This window comes from Ranitomeya variabilis, chromosome 1 (genome assembly GCF_051348905.1).
Source record: "Ranitomeya variabilis isolate aRanVar5 chromosome 1, aRanVar5.hap1, whole genome shotgun sequence".
NCBI lineage: Eukaryota > Metazoa > Chordata > Amphibia > Anura > Dendrobatidae > Ranitomeya > Ranitomeya variabilis.
In genome coordinates, this window is record NC_135232.1 from 738,868,581 (window position 1) to 738,884,152 (window position 15,572).

Here is a 15,572-nt window from a genome sequence, read left to right on the forward strand (position 1 = left end):
ATAGGGTCTTTTGTCTGATCCGGGGTCTTTTTCCCAGCCAAAGGAATTTTGAGATCATGGTATGGATCTCATGCAATGTCTTAGACGGTATCGGGATAGGTAGGGACCGGAAGAGGTATGAAAATTTTGGGAGGGACTGGACACGTGCTTTAAGGTACCGTCACACTCAGCGACGCTGTGGCGATATAGACAACGAGCCAACCTAAACTAGATCGCTTGAGCGTCGCTGTTTAGGTCGCTGTAGAGACTTCAAACACAGCAACTCCAGAACGATGCAGGAGCGATCCAGTGACATAGCGGTGACTCGCTTATCGTTCTCACAGGTCGTTAGCTCCATGTAAAACATCGCTGGCATAGTTGCTTTTGCTGTCAAACATGACGATACACGCCGACCTGACGACCAAATAAAGTTCTGGACTTCTAGCTCCGACCAGCGATGGCACAGCGGTATCCTGATTGCTGCTGCGTGTCAAACACAAAGAGATCGCTATCCAGGACGCTGCAACGTCACGGACTGTTGTCGTTCTCTTTGCAAAGTTGCTGAGTGTGACGGTACCTTTAGTTGTTGGACTCCCCTCCTGGCCCAGCCACCTTCCAGACTATACTAGTCTGCATTGTCTCGTCCTGAGGGGGGTAATTAGTTTGTCATGTCTGTAATGAAGTGGCTGTGATCTTCCATTAGATGCACCCGTACTGCTGACGGCTCTCTACGCCTCATGGCAGCGCTCCAGATCGATGCCGCCGCCGGTATCACAAACTAAACAAGTAGCCCTTTTAAGTTTTTATTGGCGTCAATACATTGTAACCAAGTATGAGTACAAGAGAAATTGTTGCCACTTTGTGTAGGTGCTGTACAAATGTACTAAACCCTCATCAGTGGCAAGTATTAGGCCAGGACTGGTGCAAAGGATAATGTTTGTATTTACTGAAAGCAAGCAGAGACCTTAAAGGGTGAATAATGGAAACGTAAAGTATATTAGTAAGTTGCAGAACTGTTTGCATTGATCTGTAATGCCCGTGTGATCAGATCTGACGTTTCCCGTCTCTTCCAGGAGAGATTCCAGTTCCCGTCTCACATCGCCGACGTGTCGGAAACTGCCAAGGATCTGATCCAGAGGCTGATCTGCAGCCGAGAGCGCCGACTGGGACAGAACGGCATTGACGACTTCAAGGCGCACCCCTTCTTCGAGGGTATCGCCTGGGAGAATATCCGAAACATGGAGGCCCCCTACATCCCCGATGTCAGCAGCCCCTCCGACACGTCCAACTTTGATGTGGATGATGACATCCTGCGGAATCCAGTAAGCGGTGGAAGATGGGAGTGATGTGTCCAGGCCCTTTTGGGAATTATTTTAAAGGGGATGTTCAGAACTGGACTGCCCCTTTTAAGGCATATTTAGCTAATAGAGCAGTGTGGAGCGCTGTTATATATTATCTAATATAATAGATGCATTCATTACAAGTGGAGGCTTTGTGCTTGTTCATCCAGCCAGACCCTCCAGACCTTTGGTCACTCTTGACCATTTGCCTTTCTGCAGTCTGTACCTTTTGTGTCTCACAAATACAAATATCAATTTACCCGTAGTTACTGTAATAATCATTCTGTTCGTAATGGAAATTGGCTCCCATGTTCAATTTTTGCAACTAATCTGTATAAGTAGGGCTGCAGTATAAAGCGTGGGGGAAGATAGAGCGGTAGCCCGTGATGAGACAGGTGGTGGATTTTTCTTTTAAGAGATAAACCAAACTATCTTCACATATTTTTTTATTTCTATTACAGGAAATGGTTCCCCCGAGTACTCACAGTGGATTTTCGGGGTTCCACCTCCCGTTTGTGGGATTTACATACACAACTGACAGGTAAACCTTATGATGGGTGTGGGAAGTAGATGATGGAGGATGCGCGGCCTTATTGCTATCATGTGGTTACGGTCACACACTTCCTACCTAATTCTTGTATCCTTAGTCATGATTTCTTTGTTTCATAGCTGTTTTTCCGACCGAGGCTCCTTGAAGGACACCATCCACCCAAACGCCGTGACCAAAGACGAGGATGTGCAGCGCGGGCTAGAGAACAGCCTGCAGATTGATGCCTACGAGCGCCGGATACGACGACTGGAGCAGGAAAAGCTGGAGCTGAACAGGAAGTTGCAGGGTGAGATCCTCAGCCCTCAGTGTAACCATTGGGGGTCCAAGTACTGGGAATAGGTCCCGCATCCTCCAACTTAGAGGAGAACAAAGAGCAGAAGACACGCGTCCTATAGATTTATGATCTAGATGAGAAACCCTCAGAGTGTAAAGTCAGTCGTATGCATCAGAAGTCAGATTTAAGGTTCCCTTGCAGCCCTTTGCCACCTTACGCTCCGTGTCGGTGCTTCATCCACCTTCAGCCAACCTTCTGACAATTCTGTGCTTCCAGCTTCCATCCATGACACTGCTTCCATGCTTGCATCTTCTGTTCTTCCACGTTTCGCCCCCTGCTGCCACTTCTGTGCTTCCACCTTTTGCCCCCTGCTGCCACTTCTGTGCTTCCATTTTTTGCCCCCTACTGCCACTTCTGTGCTTCCATCTTTTGCCCCCTGCTGCCACTTCTGTGCTTCCACCTTTCGCCCCCTGCTGTCACTTCCGTACTTCCACCTCCCCCTGCTGCCACCTCTGTGCTTCCCCCTTCTGCCCCTTGCCGCCACTTCCATGCTTCCACCTCCCTCTGCTGCCTCTCCTGTGCTTCCACCTTTTCACCCCCGCTGCCACTTCCGTGCTTCCACCTTTGGCCCCCACTGCCACGCCTGTGCTGCCATCTTTCTCCCTGTGTCGGTGCTTCCTCATGTATTTGCACAAGAACGCAGAGGCCAGCGATTGTCTGCAGCTGGCATGTGAGCAGCTGTATGGACGCTGTTTGTGTGCTGAACATTAGTCAGTGTGTCCGACAAGGCACAGGTGGGTATGCATGCTCAGGCCTGTTTTTCTTTCACTCTCATCATCTCTGCGTCCAGGTCTCCACCGTTAGTCATCAGAACCAGTGATGCATCCAGGCTTATGGATCTCTTCAGTACATCTTTATTGTTGCTCTCGTGTACCCCCTCCAGAGTCCACACAGGCCGTGCAGTCCCTCCAGGGCTCCAGTCGGTCGATGGGGACCCTAAATCGGGACAAGGAGATTCGGAAGCTGAACGAGGAAATCGAGCGTCTGAAGAACAAAATATCAGGTATCTCAGGGCAGTTTGGGCCAGTGATGGGGAAGGGACGCAACCATTTGTTTTCGTTCTATCATGTTTACCATTTTTATTTCAGATTCTAACCGGATAGAGCGTCAGCTGGAGGATGCCGTCGCTTTACGCCAGCAGCTGGAGGAGGCTGTCAACAAGATCAAAAGCCTTGAGAAACAGCAGAGGATCCTGAAGCAGGAGCGAGATGATCTGCAGAAGGTGGGTTGTGTGAGGAGACTCTCCGGCTGTTCAGGATTTGATAATGCAGCACTTCAGCCCCAGAGTGCCGGATTATTGGAATCATTGAAGAAAAGTGATGTCTGTGGAGGTAAAGCTCTAAAATCGAGAGTTTCCTGAGAGGAAAATGATGTGACTGCCAACCTTGCGTAAGCTTCACATCTGTCCTCCAGGCCTGTGCTGAGCCTGCGGGGAAGAAAAAAGGTGAAATTAATTCAGGAAAACCCTTTTAAAAGTCTCCTAGAAAATGGGACAGACGAGTTTAATTATTAGAGGGCCTTAAATTATCAACATTGCTGGACTTAGAGCTTCTGCAGGAGGTAAGAACATTTGGATCGCTGTGCCACATCTTAATACAAACTTATCAGAGTGGTTCCAGTGCCCTGCCTTTATGTGAATGAGCTGCAGTACCACATGTGGCCTCTGGATAGGAGTGGTGCTGAATGCTGATCTCGGACTATCTGGCATTATACACACAATGTCAGGTGATCCTTATTGATGACGGATTTCTGTGCTCCACACTAACTCACCACGTAGTAAACGTCCGCCTTTGTTATACCCATCTGACCACAAATATGTGCTCATTGTCAGATTTTACAATTCCTTGTGCCTTTGTTCTCACTCCTTGGTGCAGTTCGTTGATTTTACGACTAGAAGAAATGTGGTGGGCGTTCAACTGGAATTTGTCATAGATTTCTGCAGCTGCAAAGCCCAATGTATTTTTTGCCTGGTCCGATGAATCTGCAGATAATAGCAGCGTTGGTGCGGAGTGTAGGGCTTTGCACGCAGACTGTGGCTTTTGCAGCAGATCTGCTACATGCTGAGTATGCTTATGTGTCCACTGCTTGTGTAGGGAGTTTTCGGGGCCCCCTCCACATGTACTGTCCTGCTTGGGGTGAAAGATCCCCTGTCGGCCTTTTTTTTGGAGTAAGAATAATATATTCTAACTTCTTGGATACAGCCAGCAGTGTAAAGAATGGTGTCTTATTCACAGTTGCTCGATCATGATCTTATATTGAGCAGAGCGGGATTTCCTGGTGATGGGTGCGTTATCCAAGTGTAAACCTCTATTTTTCCCATTGGCAGCAACACCTAGAGGCGCAGGAGCGGCTCAAGGCTCAGACCAAGGAGCTGAAGGATGCGCACCAGCAGAGGAAGTTCGCCCTGCAAGAGTTCTCTGAGCTCAACGACGAGATGGCGACCCTCCGCTCTCAGAAGCAGAAGCTTACCCGCCAGCTTCGGGACAAGGAGGAAGAACTGGAAGCCGTTATGCAAAAACTGGACTCTGTGCGGCAGGAACTGCGCAAATCTGAGAAGGCGAGAAAAGAGGTGAGGGGGCTGCGAATGGGCCTGAGGGGGCTGCTGAGGGGGCTGCGGATGGGCCTGAGGGGGCTGCGAATGGGGCTGAGATGCGGATTTGGCTGAGATGCGGATGAAGCTGCGGATGGTCCTGGGGGGGCTGCGGATGGGGTTGAGATGCGGATGGTCCTGGGGGGGCTGCAGATGGGGCAGAATTGCGGATGGGGCTGAGATGCGGATGAAGATGCAGATGGTCCTGGGGGGGGCTGCGGATGGGGCTGAGATGCGGATGGGGCTGAGATGCGGCACTTGGTGGTTCTGGTGAGGGAGGAGGACTCATCTTTTACATATATTGTCCCTATAATTTTTCAGCTGGAGGCCCAACTTGAAGACACCAGCGCCGAGGCCTCGAAGGAACGCAAATTGCGGGAACACAGTGACAACTTTTCCAAGCAATTGGAGAGTGAACTGGAGGCTCTGAAGGTAGCGGATTAGTTATGTCGGTAGCTTTAAAGTGAATGTCCTCTAGATATTGATGAACTATGCTTAGAATGGGTCATCGATATCAGATTAATGGGATCTGGCATCTGACACCCCTAATGATCCGGAGCAACAATGATTGGGACTGAGTCGGCGCAGTCTGTGCATCTAGTAGTGGCCGTTCTGGGTACTGCAGCTCAGATCACATTCACTATAATAGGAGCTAAGCTGCAGAGCGGTGATGTCTCGCCTCTGTACACATCCAGCCGCCGCGGGACCTGCAAACGGCTGAAATCTGGGGGTGCCGAGTGTCAGACCCCAATGATCTGATGGTGGTGAGTCTTGGACCGCACCCTTACATGCAGAGGCTGAAAACCCCATGCAGAACTAGTATTTTTGACAGTTGTACCTAGGCTAGAAATAAAGCATGTGAGCCGACAGTGCTACAGCACAAAACTCTCCTGATGGTTTGTTACTATGTATCAGTTCTGGTAATGCGAGTCTGGAGTCTAGAGGAAGGCATAGCTGCCACTGTAACAAATCCTCCGCTGTGAGACGCAGGGCTTTCTATTCACATCATGGGTTTGACTCTGCAATCTCTTGTGTTCAGTTGAAGCAGGGAGGACGCCCCCCGGGGGCGACACTGGAGCACCAGCAGGAGCTGACCAAAGTCAAGTCCGAGCTGGAGAAGAAGATCCTGTACTACGAGGAGGAGTTGCTGCGGCGGGAGAACTCGCACTCCTTAGAATTAAAGAACGTGAAGAAAGGGATCCACGACTCCGAGAGCCAGCAGCTCGCCCTGCAGAAGGAGATCCTCATGCTTAGGGACAAGCTGGAGAAAGCAAAGCGCGAGAGGTGGGCACTGTGAGTGTGGGGCGGGGATAGCGAGTCTGCGCACGGCATTTGTGGTCCCGGGGGGAAGGGGGTGGGCACCGCGAGTGTTGTGCCAGGAGTTGGCCTCTGATGCAGCATTGGTGCCCATCATCTTCATGCGCTGCTCTCCTCCTTGGACCCCTTTAATGATCGGCTCAGCCAGCAGTTGTTAGATGTCTCTGACGCACTTGCCCCTGGTGGGCCGGTGATTTGTGGCTTTTCCAGCTTTGGCCGTTGAAATCATTGCTCCGTTCCTTCTTAACTTTCCAGACACATGGAGATGGAAGAAGCCGTAGGAACAGTGAAGGAAAAGTATGAACGAGAACGAAGCATCCTACTGGAGGAGAACAAGAAGCTTTCTACCGAGACCGAGCGGGTAAGGCAGCCCGGACACCGATGAAAGGGTTAACACATTTTCAAAGAGAATTTGGGGTAATTAGGAGCTTGAGGATGGGGCTTTGTATATATGTCTATCAGCTGTTACAAAGATACACTACAGGGCCCAGCATGTCCGGCACTCTTGATTAAAATGAGAACTGTGTACTACCGCATTCCTCCTGTGGTGACGCTGCAGTTCTTGTTACTGGATTCCACTTTAGATTAACACTATGTTTACATAGGGAGTCTCTTATATCGGGTTTAACCCAGTCTGCTCACCCCACTTTGCTCCCATTTTCCAGCTTTGCTCCTTTGTGGATAAACTATCGGCACAAAACCGACAAATGGAGGACGAACTGCAAGACCTGACGAATAAGAAGGAGTCCGTTGCTCACTGGGAAGCTCAGATCTCAGAGATCATCCAGTGGTAGGTGACCCGGGAGAGGAAGTGACTCTCCCTGCACCTCGTCTGCCTGCAGTGTCGGTCACAGGAAGTAGCTAACTTCTCTGTAGAGCTGATGGTGACATGTAGTGGTTTTGTTTCCCAGGGTCAGCGATGAGAAGGACGCCCGCGGTTACCTGCAGGCATTGGCGTCTAAGATGACGGAGGAGCTAGAGACGCTGCGGAGCTCCAGTCTGGGGTCTAGAACACTGGTAAGTGCCGGCAGAGAAGTGTGGCCATCGGATATGCAGCTGCTTTTCCTTTTAGAAATCGGCAGTATGAGAGATTTAAAGGGGGCTGACCTCAGACGCCCCACCCATCCTGAAAAGAAAGGGGCCATAGTGGCAAATTGATAATTGCAAGATAAGCCATGGGATTGATCACAGCAGCACAGATTATTTCAGGAGAGGATCGTGGCTTACTTTACCGGATGAGAAGCTTCATAATGATGGTGGGATGGTATGACGGGGTCAGTGAGTTGTATAGCGACCGTAGAGTGGTCTTCAGCAGCACAGAGTATTTCAGGATAGGTGTGAGCTATTGTCCCTGTATAAGGAGCAGAGTGCCACAGCAGCACGTTATTCCAGGATATTATTATAATGTGTGGGGGGTGGAAATGTAGTGAACTGCAGGGACCCCAGCAGCACAGAGTATTTCAGGAGAGGATCGTGGCTTACGTTACCGGATGAGAAGCTTCATAATGAGGGTGGGATGGTGTGACGGGGTCGTTGAGTTATATAGCGACCGTAGAGTGGTCTTCAGCAGCACAGAGTATTTCAGGATAGGCGTGAGCTGTTGTCCCTGTATAAGGAGCCACAGCAGCACGTTATTCTAGGATATTATTATAATGTGTGGGGGGGTGGAATTGTAGTGAACCTCAGGGACCCCAGCCGCACAGAGTATTTCAGTATCGTCATGTAAGACGTAGTTTTCCTTTGGTTTCCGGTAACCCTTTGTGTTCTGATTGTTGCTTTAGCCTGAGATGTCATTCTCGCAGGGCCTGGCGCCATACAGTGCCGACAGGCTGGTGAGTGCTGTGGTCGTCCCTGCTCTGGTGACAAATGGTGGTGGGATTCATGGCGCCTCCCTGCATGTGTCATCACTTCTTCTGTCGTCGCCATCTATTTCTCTGTTGCTCAAACTTTTCAAGAAACTTTTTTGATGAATGTGACTCCAGATCACACAAAGGATCCTGAGTCATCTGTGCAGCAGCAATAAACGCTGTGTGATCCCCAGGAACTGGGGTGTCTCCGGTACCCTTGATTACCTGAGATTTGTGATTATTTGCGATAAGGATTAATACTTTTCTTCCTCAGGATCTGTTTCCCTAATTTCTGGTGTTGGGACTGACCTAAATCGGTGGATGTGTTGTCCTAATTCTGAACTTTTCCATAAACCTGCTGTCTGGCCCCTCTGGCACTGCCCAGTCCCCCCCCCCCACAGGCAAATGTCAACAATGGTAGCTGCGGATGGGAGTTGTAGTCCTCTAATTAACCCCTTGCTGGGTGTTGGGTTTGTGTCTTGGTGGCATTAATCGGTCGCCTCTTCTCTGCAGGATCCTCTCTGGAAGGTGCGGCGTAGCCAGAAGCTGGACATGTCCGCCCGGCTGGAGCTGCAGTCTGCTCTCGACGCCGAACTGCGTGCCAAACAGATGGTGATGGAGGAGCTGCGGAAAGCAAAGGACTCCAACATCTCGTTCGAGAAGTAAGGAATATTCGTAGAAATAACAACCTCCTCTGTGAAGGAGCAAACTACACCTGTTAGTCTACTTTTACACATCAGGTTTTTTGTTTCAGGCAGAATCCGGCTAATGTTCCAAAAAACGGATCCGTTGCAAATAGTGAAAAAACTGATGTAACAGATCCGTTTTTCTGCCGGATCCGGGTTTTTATTTTTAACATGGAGTTATAGTGACTTCCTGGAGGGGAGTGACTTCCGGGAAAAGAGAGAGAGAGAGACCCCAGTACGGAAAATCTGCATGATTTTAATGGAAAATGCTTGGAAACCGGATCCGGAGGCCGGATTCATTGTTTCACATCTCCGTTTCATACGTTTTTGGCCGGCTCCGTCACTGTGCGCTTTTTTCGCTGCACAAAAAAACATTCCTCTGGACGTTTTCTCTGTCTGCCGGAAACTACTATTTGGACGGATCCGGAAAAAAACAGATGAAACGTGTAGCCCTCAGGCGCAATCTGGCGCTAATACAACTCTATGAGAAATAAAACGGATCCACTTTTTTCCAAACTTGCCGGATTGTGCCTGAAACAAAAAACCTGATGTGTGAAAGTAGCCTTAGGCTACTTTCACACTTGCGTCGGTACGGGTCCGTCGCTATGCGTCGGGCCGACGCACGTTGTAAAATTTGTGCACGACGTGGGCAGCAGATGCAGTTTTTCAACGCATCCGCTGCCCATTCTGAAGTCTGGGGACGAGGGGGCGGAGTTCCAGCCGCGCATGCGCAGTAGAAAATGGCAGACGCAACGGACAAAAAAAGTTCACTTGAACGTTTTTTGTGCCGACGGTCCGCTAAAACACGACTGATGCGTTGCACGACAGACACGACGTGTGGCCACCCGTCACGATCCGTCGCTAATACAAGTCTATGGGCAAAAAACGCATCCTGCGAGCACATTTGCAGGATCCGTTTTTTGCCCAAAACGATGGATTGCGACGGATTCAAAAACGCTAGTGAGAGTAGCCTAACCTGTGCTCATTGTGTCAACCAGCTCGCTGACTGTTTCCAAAATAATTTTATTGATACTAATATTTTTATAATTTTTTGTTTCTTTTTAGTAAACTGAAAGAGGCTGAAGCTAAAAATAAGGAGCTCCTGGAAGAAACGCAGAGTCTAAAGAAGAAGCTGGAGGAGAAGATGAGAGATGATGGTGGTCAGTGCTTCTCCTGCCTGAGGATCTATAAGAGGGATGTCGGCTTTTCTGCTTCTAATTTTGTGGTTTGTCTTTGTATTTCAGGTCTTAAACTCCCAGACTTCCAGGAATCAATCTTCGAATACTTCAACACCTCTCCCCTGCCCCACGACCTGAGGGTAAGTAGATGTGTCCGTCTGTTCAAACCTACATTTACCATGACTGACATATTTCTTAAGACCTGTGCTTGCTGTCAGTGAATGGAAGCCCTCTTCTTTAGAGATGGGGAGACACCTGGGTGTTCTGGTATGGTGGGTTTGGTGAAGTTATTCAAAGTTTGGGTTCAGGTACCAGAACAGTACCCCAACCCCATTCACTTGAATGGGGGGCCCAAACATCCATTGTTTGCCACGCTGTCATGTGCAAACACTGCTTCAAATCAACTGAGAAATCATCCCCGCCGGTCAGAGAGCAGCTGTTCCCACGCTATCAAAAGACAGCTTGCGCGCTCAGCCGTGATCGGAGGTATAAAGTTTACCTCCGGTCACTGGCATCAGTGGATGGGACTACTGCTCCCATCATCCGACACCTGCTGCCGCTAATAACAGCGAGAGCAGGAGCAGCTGATGTGAGTATTCATTAGCCTCTCCTGCGCTGTAGTATTTTTAAATTGTTTAGATAATTTAAAAAAAGAACAACGTGGGGTACTCCCCATTTTTGACAGCCAGCCTTGCTAAAGCAGACACTTGAGGGCTGGTATTCTTAGGCTGGTAAGGGGCCATGGATATTGGCTCCCCCTGCCTAAAAATAGCTGCCCGCAAGCCGCCCAGAAAAGGCACATCTATTAGATGTGCCAATTCTGGCGCTTTGCCCGCCTCTTCCCACTTGCCCTGTAGCCGTAGCAAGTGGGATTAATATTTGTGGGGTTGATGTCACCTTTGTATTGTTAGGTGACATCAAGCACACGGATTAGTAATGGAGAGGCGTCTATAAGACAGCTATCCATTACTAATCCTATAGTGGTATGGTAAATAAAGACACAGCCAGAAATAAAACAAAACACCGTTTCCCTTTTTTTAATTTAAAAATAACAAACAGTTATACTCACCAAACGCCTAATTCCACCTAAGCCCTTGTTCTCCTGTAATAAAACTAAAATAAAAAATAACAATATACCATACCTGTCTTTCGTTCTGTCCCACGCCGTAATCCATGTCTGGGGGATAAACCGTTTTCAACCTGAACTGTGCCATGATTCGACCGTCAAAGCTGCGTGCCACTGATGATTGAACTGCTGTGAGCACAGCCTCAGTGACCGGTGGTGACGTCATGGAGGTTACCTCTGGTCACTGATGCTGCGTTCCCAGCTGGTCTGAACTGCAGTGACCTCTTTGAGATCCCCGCTAACAGCATGAGAGTTTTTCTTACGCTCGCAGCAGCTTATTTCCCAGTGGTTCTCAGCCTGGACGGTCGCATCTTGGCACTGTCCAGGTTGAAAACGGTTTATGAATTACAGCGTGGGACAGAACGACAGACAGGTATGGTACATTGTTGTTTTTTATTTTAGTTTTATTACAGGAGAACGAGGACTTTGGTGAAATTAGGAGTTAGGTGAGTATCATTGCGTTTGTTATTTTTAAATAAAAAAGTAAGTGTGTTTTGTTTTATTTCTAAGAAAGGACTTTATTCTGGCTGTTGAATACAAATTTCAAAAAACTGACCGTCACATCCAAACATAGATCAAGTGTGAACAGGTGCTGAACCTAGAGTCACCAACTCGTACACAGTCAAAAAAGGCAGCTCACTGTAGCGCTAAAACATGCAAACATGAAAGTTGAACTGCATTACTGCACTAGAAATATGAAAAAATGAGAGCGTTTAGCGCATAAATTGTCCAATTTATGTGTACCTGGTAGCCACATTAGGGCATCTCTCATGTACCAGGTCCTACGCTTTCCTTTCCTCGCTGAGAATAAACGTCTTCATCTGAATGGGTACCTGTGAAACCTTTTCTTAAGACTAAATTTCTCTCTCTCTGTGGAGGGGTAATGGACCTGCTGCGATTAAAACACCTGTGGCTAAGAGGCAGAGTGCTCGGTCAGAAGGCTAGTGAATACAAATTTCAAAAAACTGACCGTCACATCCAAACATAGATCAAGTGTGAACAGGTGCTGAACCTAGAGTCACCAACTTGTAGATAGTCAAATAAATAAGGCAACACACTGTAGTGCTAAAACATGCAAACATGAAAGTTGAACTGCATTACTGCACTAGAAATATGAAAAAATTAGAGCGTTTAGCGCATAAATTGGCCAATTTATGTGTACCTGGTAGCGCTACAGTGTGCTGTATTTTGTAAATTGGCCAATTTATGCGCTAAACACTCTCATTTTTTTCATATTTCTAGTGCAGTAATGCAGTTCAACTTTCATGTTTGCATGTTTTAGCGCTACAGTGTGCTGCCTTATTTATTTGTTTGGTTTTATTCTGGCTGTGTCTTTATTTACCATACCACTATTGGATTAGTACTGGATAGTTTTCTCATAGATGCCTCTCCATTACTAATCCGTGGGCTTGATGTCACCGGACAATACAAAGGTGACATCAACCCCACAAATATTAACCCCACTTGCCAGTGCTACAGGGCAAGTGGGAAGAGCCAGGCAGAGCGCCAGAATTGGTGCATCTAATAGATGTGACTTTTCTGGGCGGCTGCTATTTTTAGGCTGGGGGGATGCAATATCCATGGCCCCTTACCAGCCTGAGAATACCAGCCCCCAGCTGTCTGCTTTAGCAAGTCTGGTTGTCAAAAACAGGGGGACCCCGCTTCGTTCCTTTTTTAATTATTTATTATTATTTATATAATTAAAAAATACATTGTGGGGACCCCTCTATTCTTGATAACCAGCCTTGCTGACCGCTTAGGGTTGCAGCCCCCAGCTGTGGGTTTTGCCTGGCTGGTTATCAAAAATATAAGAGAACCTGCTCCGTTTTTTTTGTTTTGTTTTTAAATTATTTATTTACAGCGCAGGAGTCAGCTAATGAATAAACCAATCAGCCGCTCCTTTGCTCTCTGTTATTAGCAGCAGCAAGTGTTGGATGATGGGAGCTGTAGTCCCATCTGCTGACACCAGTGACCGGAGGTAAACTTTATACCTCCGATCACAGCTGAGCGCTCACTTTGTCATTTGACAGCGTGGGAACCGTGGCTCTCTGACCGGCGGGGATGATTTCACCACCGATCAGAAGTGGTGTTTGCTGTGCTGTCATGCACATGACAGCGCGACAAACACCCGCTATTCAGGCAGCCGAACCTGAACAGTAACACGGACTTCCTGGTGAAGTCGGTGTCCATGCCCGAACAGTAGGTGTTTAGTACGGACGCTGAACTTTACTGTTCGGGTTTTCCCATCTCTACTCTTGTTCTCATTCTGAGGCTCAAACCCTCTTTGACCTTCCTGCACAGCTGTAGTTTGTTACAATGTATCAGCCTAAAGAGAAGAATAGCGCTGCACGCAGCCAACAGGTCCCACGGTCAGGGTGGTCTGTCTCTGGATGTAAAGTACATTGTTCTCATTCAATAACAGCCAGCAGAAATATTGAGGATGGCGCTTTATTAAAGCATAAAGTACCCGATTCATTATCGCATTTCTTCCCTTTTAGTTTAGTAATTTTTTAGTTTAGTAATTTTTGTTGTTTTGGCACAAAACAAAAACCGGCTAAAATTTGTCATTTTTATGTTTTTGGTTTTTGTTTTTTTTTTACATATGCCTGTTAATTTTTTTTTTTCTGTTTTCCAATATGGGCGAGATGTTTGCAACCGATTACGGTAATTAATTGCAACTTATTAAAAGTTTCCGTACGCCTGAAAATTTGCTCACATTTGGCAACATTTTAACGTAACGTGCAACTTTTTGCCAGGAAAATTCTTGAAGCGATGGCAAAAGCAAAAATAAGCTTTGTGTTTTTTGCACAAAGTTCATGAATTGTGTGCGCTATCTTGTATGTTGATGAGTTTGCTTCAAACAAAAGTCAACAAATGGCAAATAAACTATGGAATAGCTTTAAAAAAAAGTAAATGATGAATCTGGCCCAAAAATTTAAAAAAAAATGACAAATTTTGAGAACTTCTGAGAACTCTGCTGCCTTTTGCGTATCTGCTGTGATCCCCGGACTGCAGGGTACATGGTACTGATGTGATGTCCCTCATAGGCTCCAGTATCTACCTCCTCCACGTCCTCACTTCTTGCCTATTGGGAAGACGTAAGTCCGATCACAGCCATGAACCCCAGTAACCCCAGGCCAACTGCCATTGTAATGACCTTTACCTTTTTGTAGACCAAGGCGCCTTCACTAATGCATAGACACATATAATTTAACCATCCAGCGCCTGCTCTTTTTTGCGCCATGTTATCTCATGTAATATTTGTTTAACCCTTCATTGCTCAGAGCTCGTGGCACCGACCAGCAGAAGGTTACAATTTTGGATTTCATAAGATGAATTTGATCCTTTCTTTTTCTTCCAAAAAATGCAGTATGTTGTTCAAACTTACTTTTGTAGCAATGGCAATTTTTGTACTTTAAATTTTCTATAATATATATTTAAAACATAAAAAATATCTTTTTTCATATTTATACATTTTTTTTTACATCTTATGAAACACATTTTTTTTATTCTGGAGGGTGAGCCGATGAAATACTACATTCAGTGATTGACAGTTACTTCTGAATGGTTAATCAGGAGGGATTATAGCTCCGCTCTATTCGCTGCTGCTGCAGGCGGGTGTCAGCTGTGTAATGCAGCGGCCATCTGCCGAGTTTGGTGCAGCCTGAGCCTTTGCAAATGTAGGATGTATTATTCTGTCCAGAAGGTTTTTGGGTTTTTTTCTACTTTTTTTCTTCTACGATTTTGCAAAGTGTTTGCATTTTCTTTCATAGAACTAAAATCAGAATTAACTAAAACCATCTATTATTTCGATATATTCGTGGCCGTCTCTGAGCTCCTCAGATCGCGCTCCCCATGGTCCATGTAACAGATGTTGTCTTATTCCACAGTCCAGTATGATCAGCGAGCCGGAGATCAGCGCCCCCAAACTGGACGTCTCCCCCTCACTTCTAGTTCCTTCCAGTCAGGAGCAGCAGCCGGAGGTGAGAATGGGCGCCGCTGTTCTGCGTGTTGTTGGATTTGGTGCTTTCATTTACATCATATACAGCACCGCATATCATCACTTATATTAATGTCTCTTCCTGCAGGAGGTTATAAGATCTCAGCCGCGGACACCACCCGCTCCGTCCCCAACGTTTACTCCATTGTCCAGCTCTGCTCCAAAGGTGCGTCTGCAAAATACCAAAATGTAGACCTGTAATGCGCTGCAGTCTGGGAGACATGCTGAAGACCCTACATGCTCAAATGTGGACCTTCCCTTTAATGTCTGCCTTCTCTCCCAGCTGTCTTACCGCCACAGACCATTACGTTTTAGGGTGCACACTCGTCCTAGTGTCGGTCGCAGCGAAAACCATTAGGTATTAGGGTGCACGCTCGTCCTGGTGTCAGTCCCGCCGCAGACCATTAGGTATTGGGGTGCACGCTCGTCCTGGTGTCGGTCAAACTGCAGATGGTTAGGTATTAGGGTGTACGCTTGTTCTGGTGTCGATCCTGCCGCAGACCATTAGGTATTAGGGTGCACGCTCGTCCTGGTGTCAGTCCTGGCGCCGGGACTATTAGGCTAGGGTCACATTGCGTTAGGGCAATCCGCTAAGCGCATAGCGCTAGCGGGTTGCGCTAACGCA

General features: G+C 47.4%; 1 protein-coding gene across 4 annotated transcripts in view; it reads left to right on the forward strand.

Moving 5' to 3' along the window:
* Nucleotides 1-15,572, forward strand: part of CDC42BPB (CDC42 binding protein kinase beta) — a 96,046-nt gene that overhangs the window by 40,392 nt on the left and 40,082 nt on the right. Inside the window, exons 8-24 of one of the 4 annotated variants that reach the window (XM_077268938.1) lie at nucleotides 1,053-1,301; nucleotides 1,781-1,860; nucleotides 1,989-2,155; nucleotides 3,087-3,206; nucleotides 3,292-3,425; nucleotides 4,530-4,772; nucleotides 5,115-5,225; nucleotides 5,833-6,086; nucleotides 6,366-6,471; nucleotides 6,776-6,900; nucleotides 7,022-7,127; nucleotides 7,892-7,942; nucleotides 8,471-8,619; nucleotides 9,709-9,803; nucleotides 9,888-9,961; nucleotides 14,838-14,930; nucleotides 15,036-15,113. In XM_077268938.1, the coding sequence (XP_077125053.1) occupies nucleotides 1,053-1,301; nucleotides 1,781-1,860; nucleotides 1,989-2,155; nucleotides 3,087-3,206; nucleotides 3,292-3,425; nucleotides 4,530-4,772; nucleotides 5,115-5,225; nucleotides 5,833-6,086; nucleotides 6,366-6,471; nucleotides 6,776-6,900; nucleotides 7,022-7,127; nucleotides 7,892-7,942; nucleotides 8,471-8,619; nucleotides 9,709-9,803; nucleotides 9,888-9,961; nucleotides 14,838-14,930; nucleotides 15,036-15,113 (2,235 nt within the window). The remainder of the gene's footprint in view (nucleotides 1-1,052; nucleotides 1,302-1,780; nucleotides 1,861-1,988; nucleotides 2,156-3,086; nucleotides 3,207-3,291; nucleotides 3,426-4,529; nucleotides 4,773-5,114; nucleotides 5,226-5,832; nucleotides 6,087-6,365; nucleotides 6,472-6,775; nucleotides 6,901-7,021; nucleotides 7,128-7,891; nucleotides 7,943-8,470; nucleotides 8,620-9,708; nucleotides 9,804-9,887; nucleotides 9,962-14,837; nucleotides 14,931-15,035; nucleotides 15,114-15,572) is intronic. The other 3 variants (XM_077268948.1, XM_077268958.1, XM_077268967.1) reach the window with 3 other exon arrangements.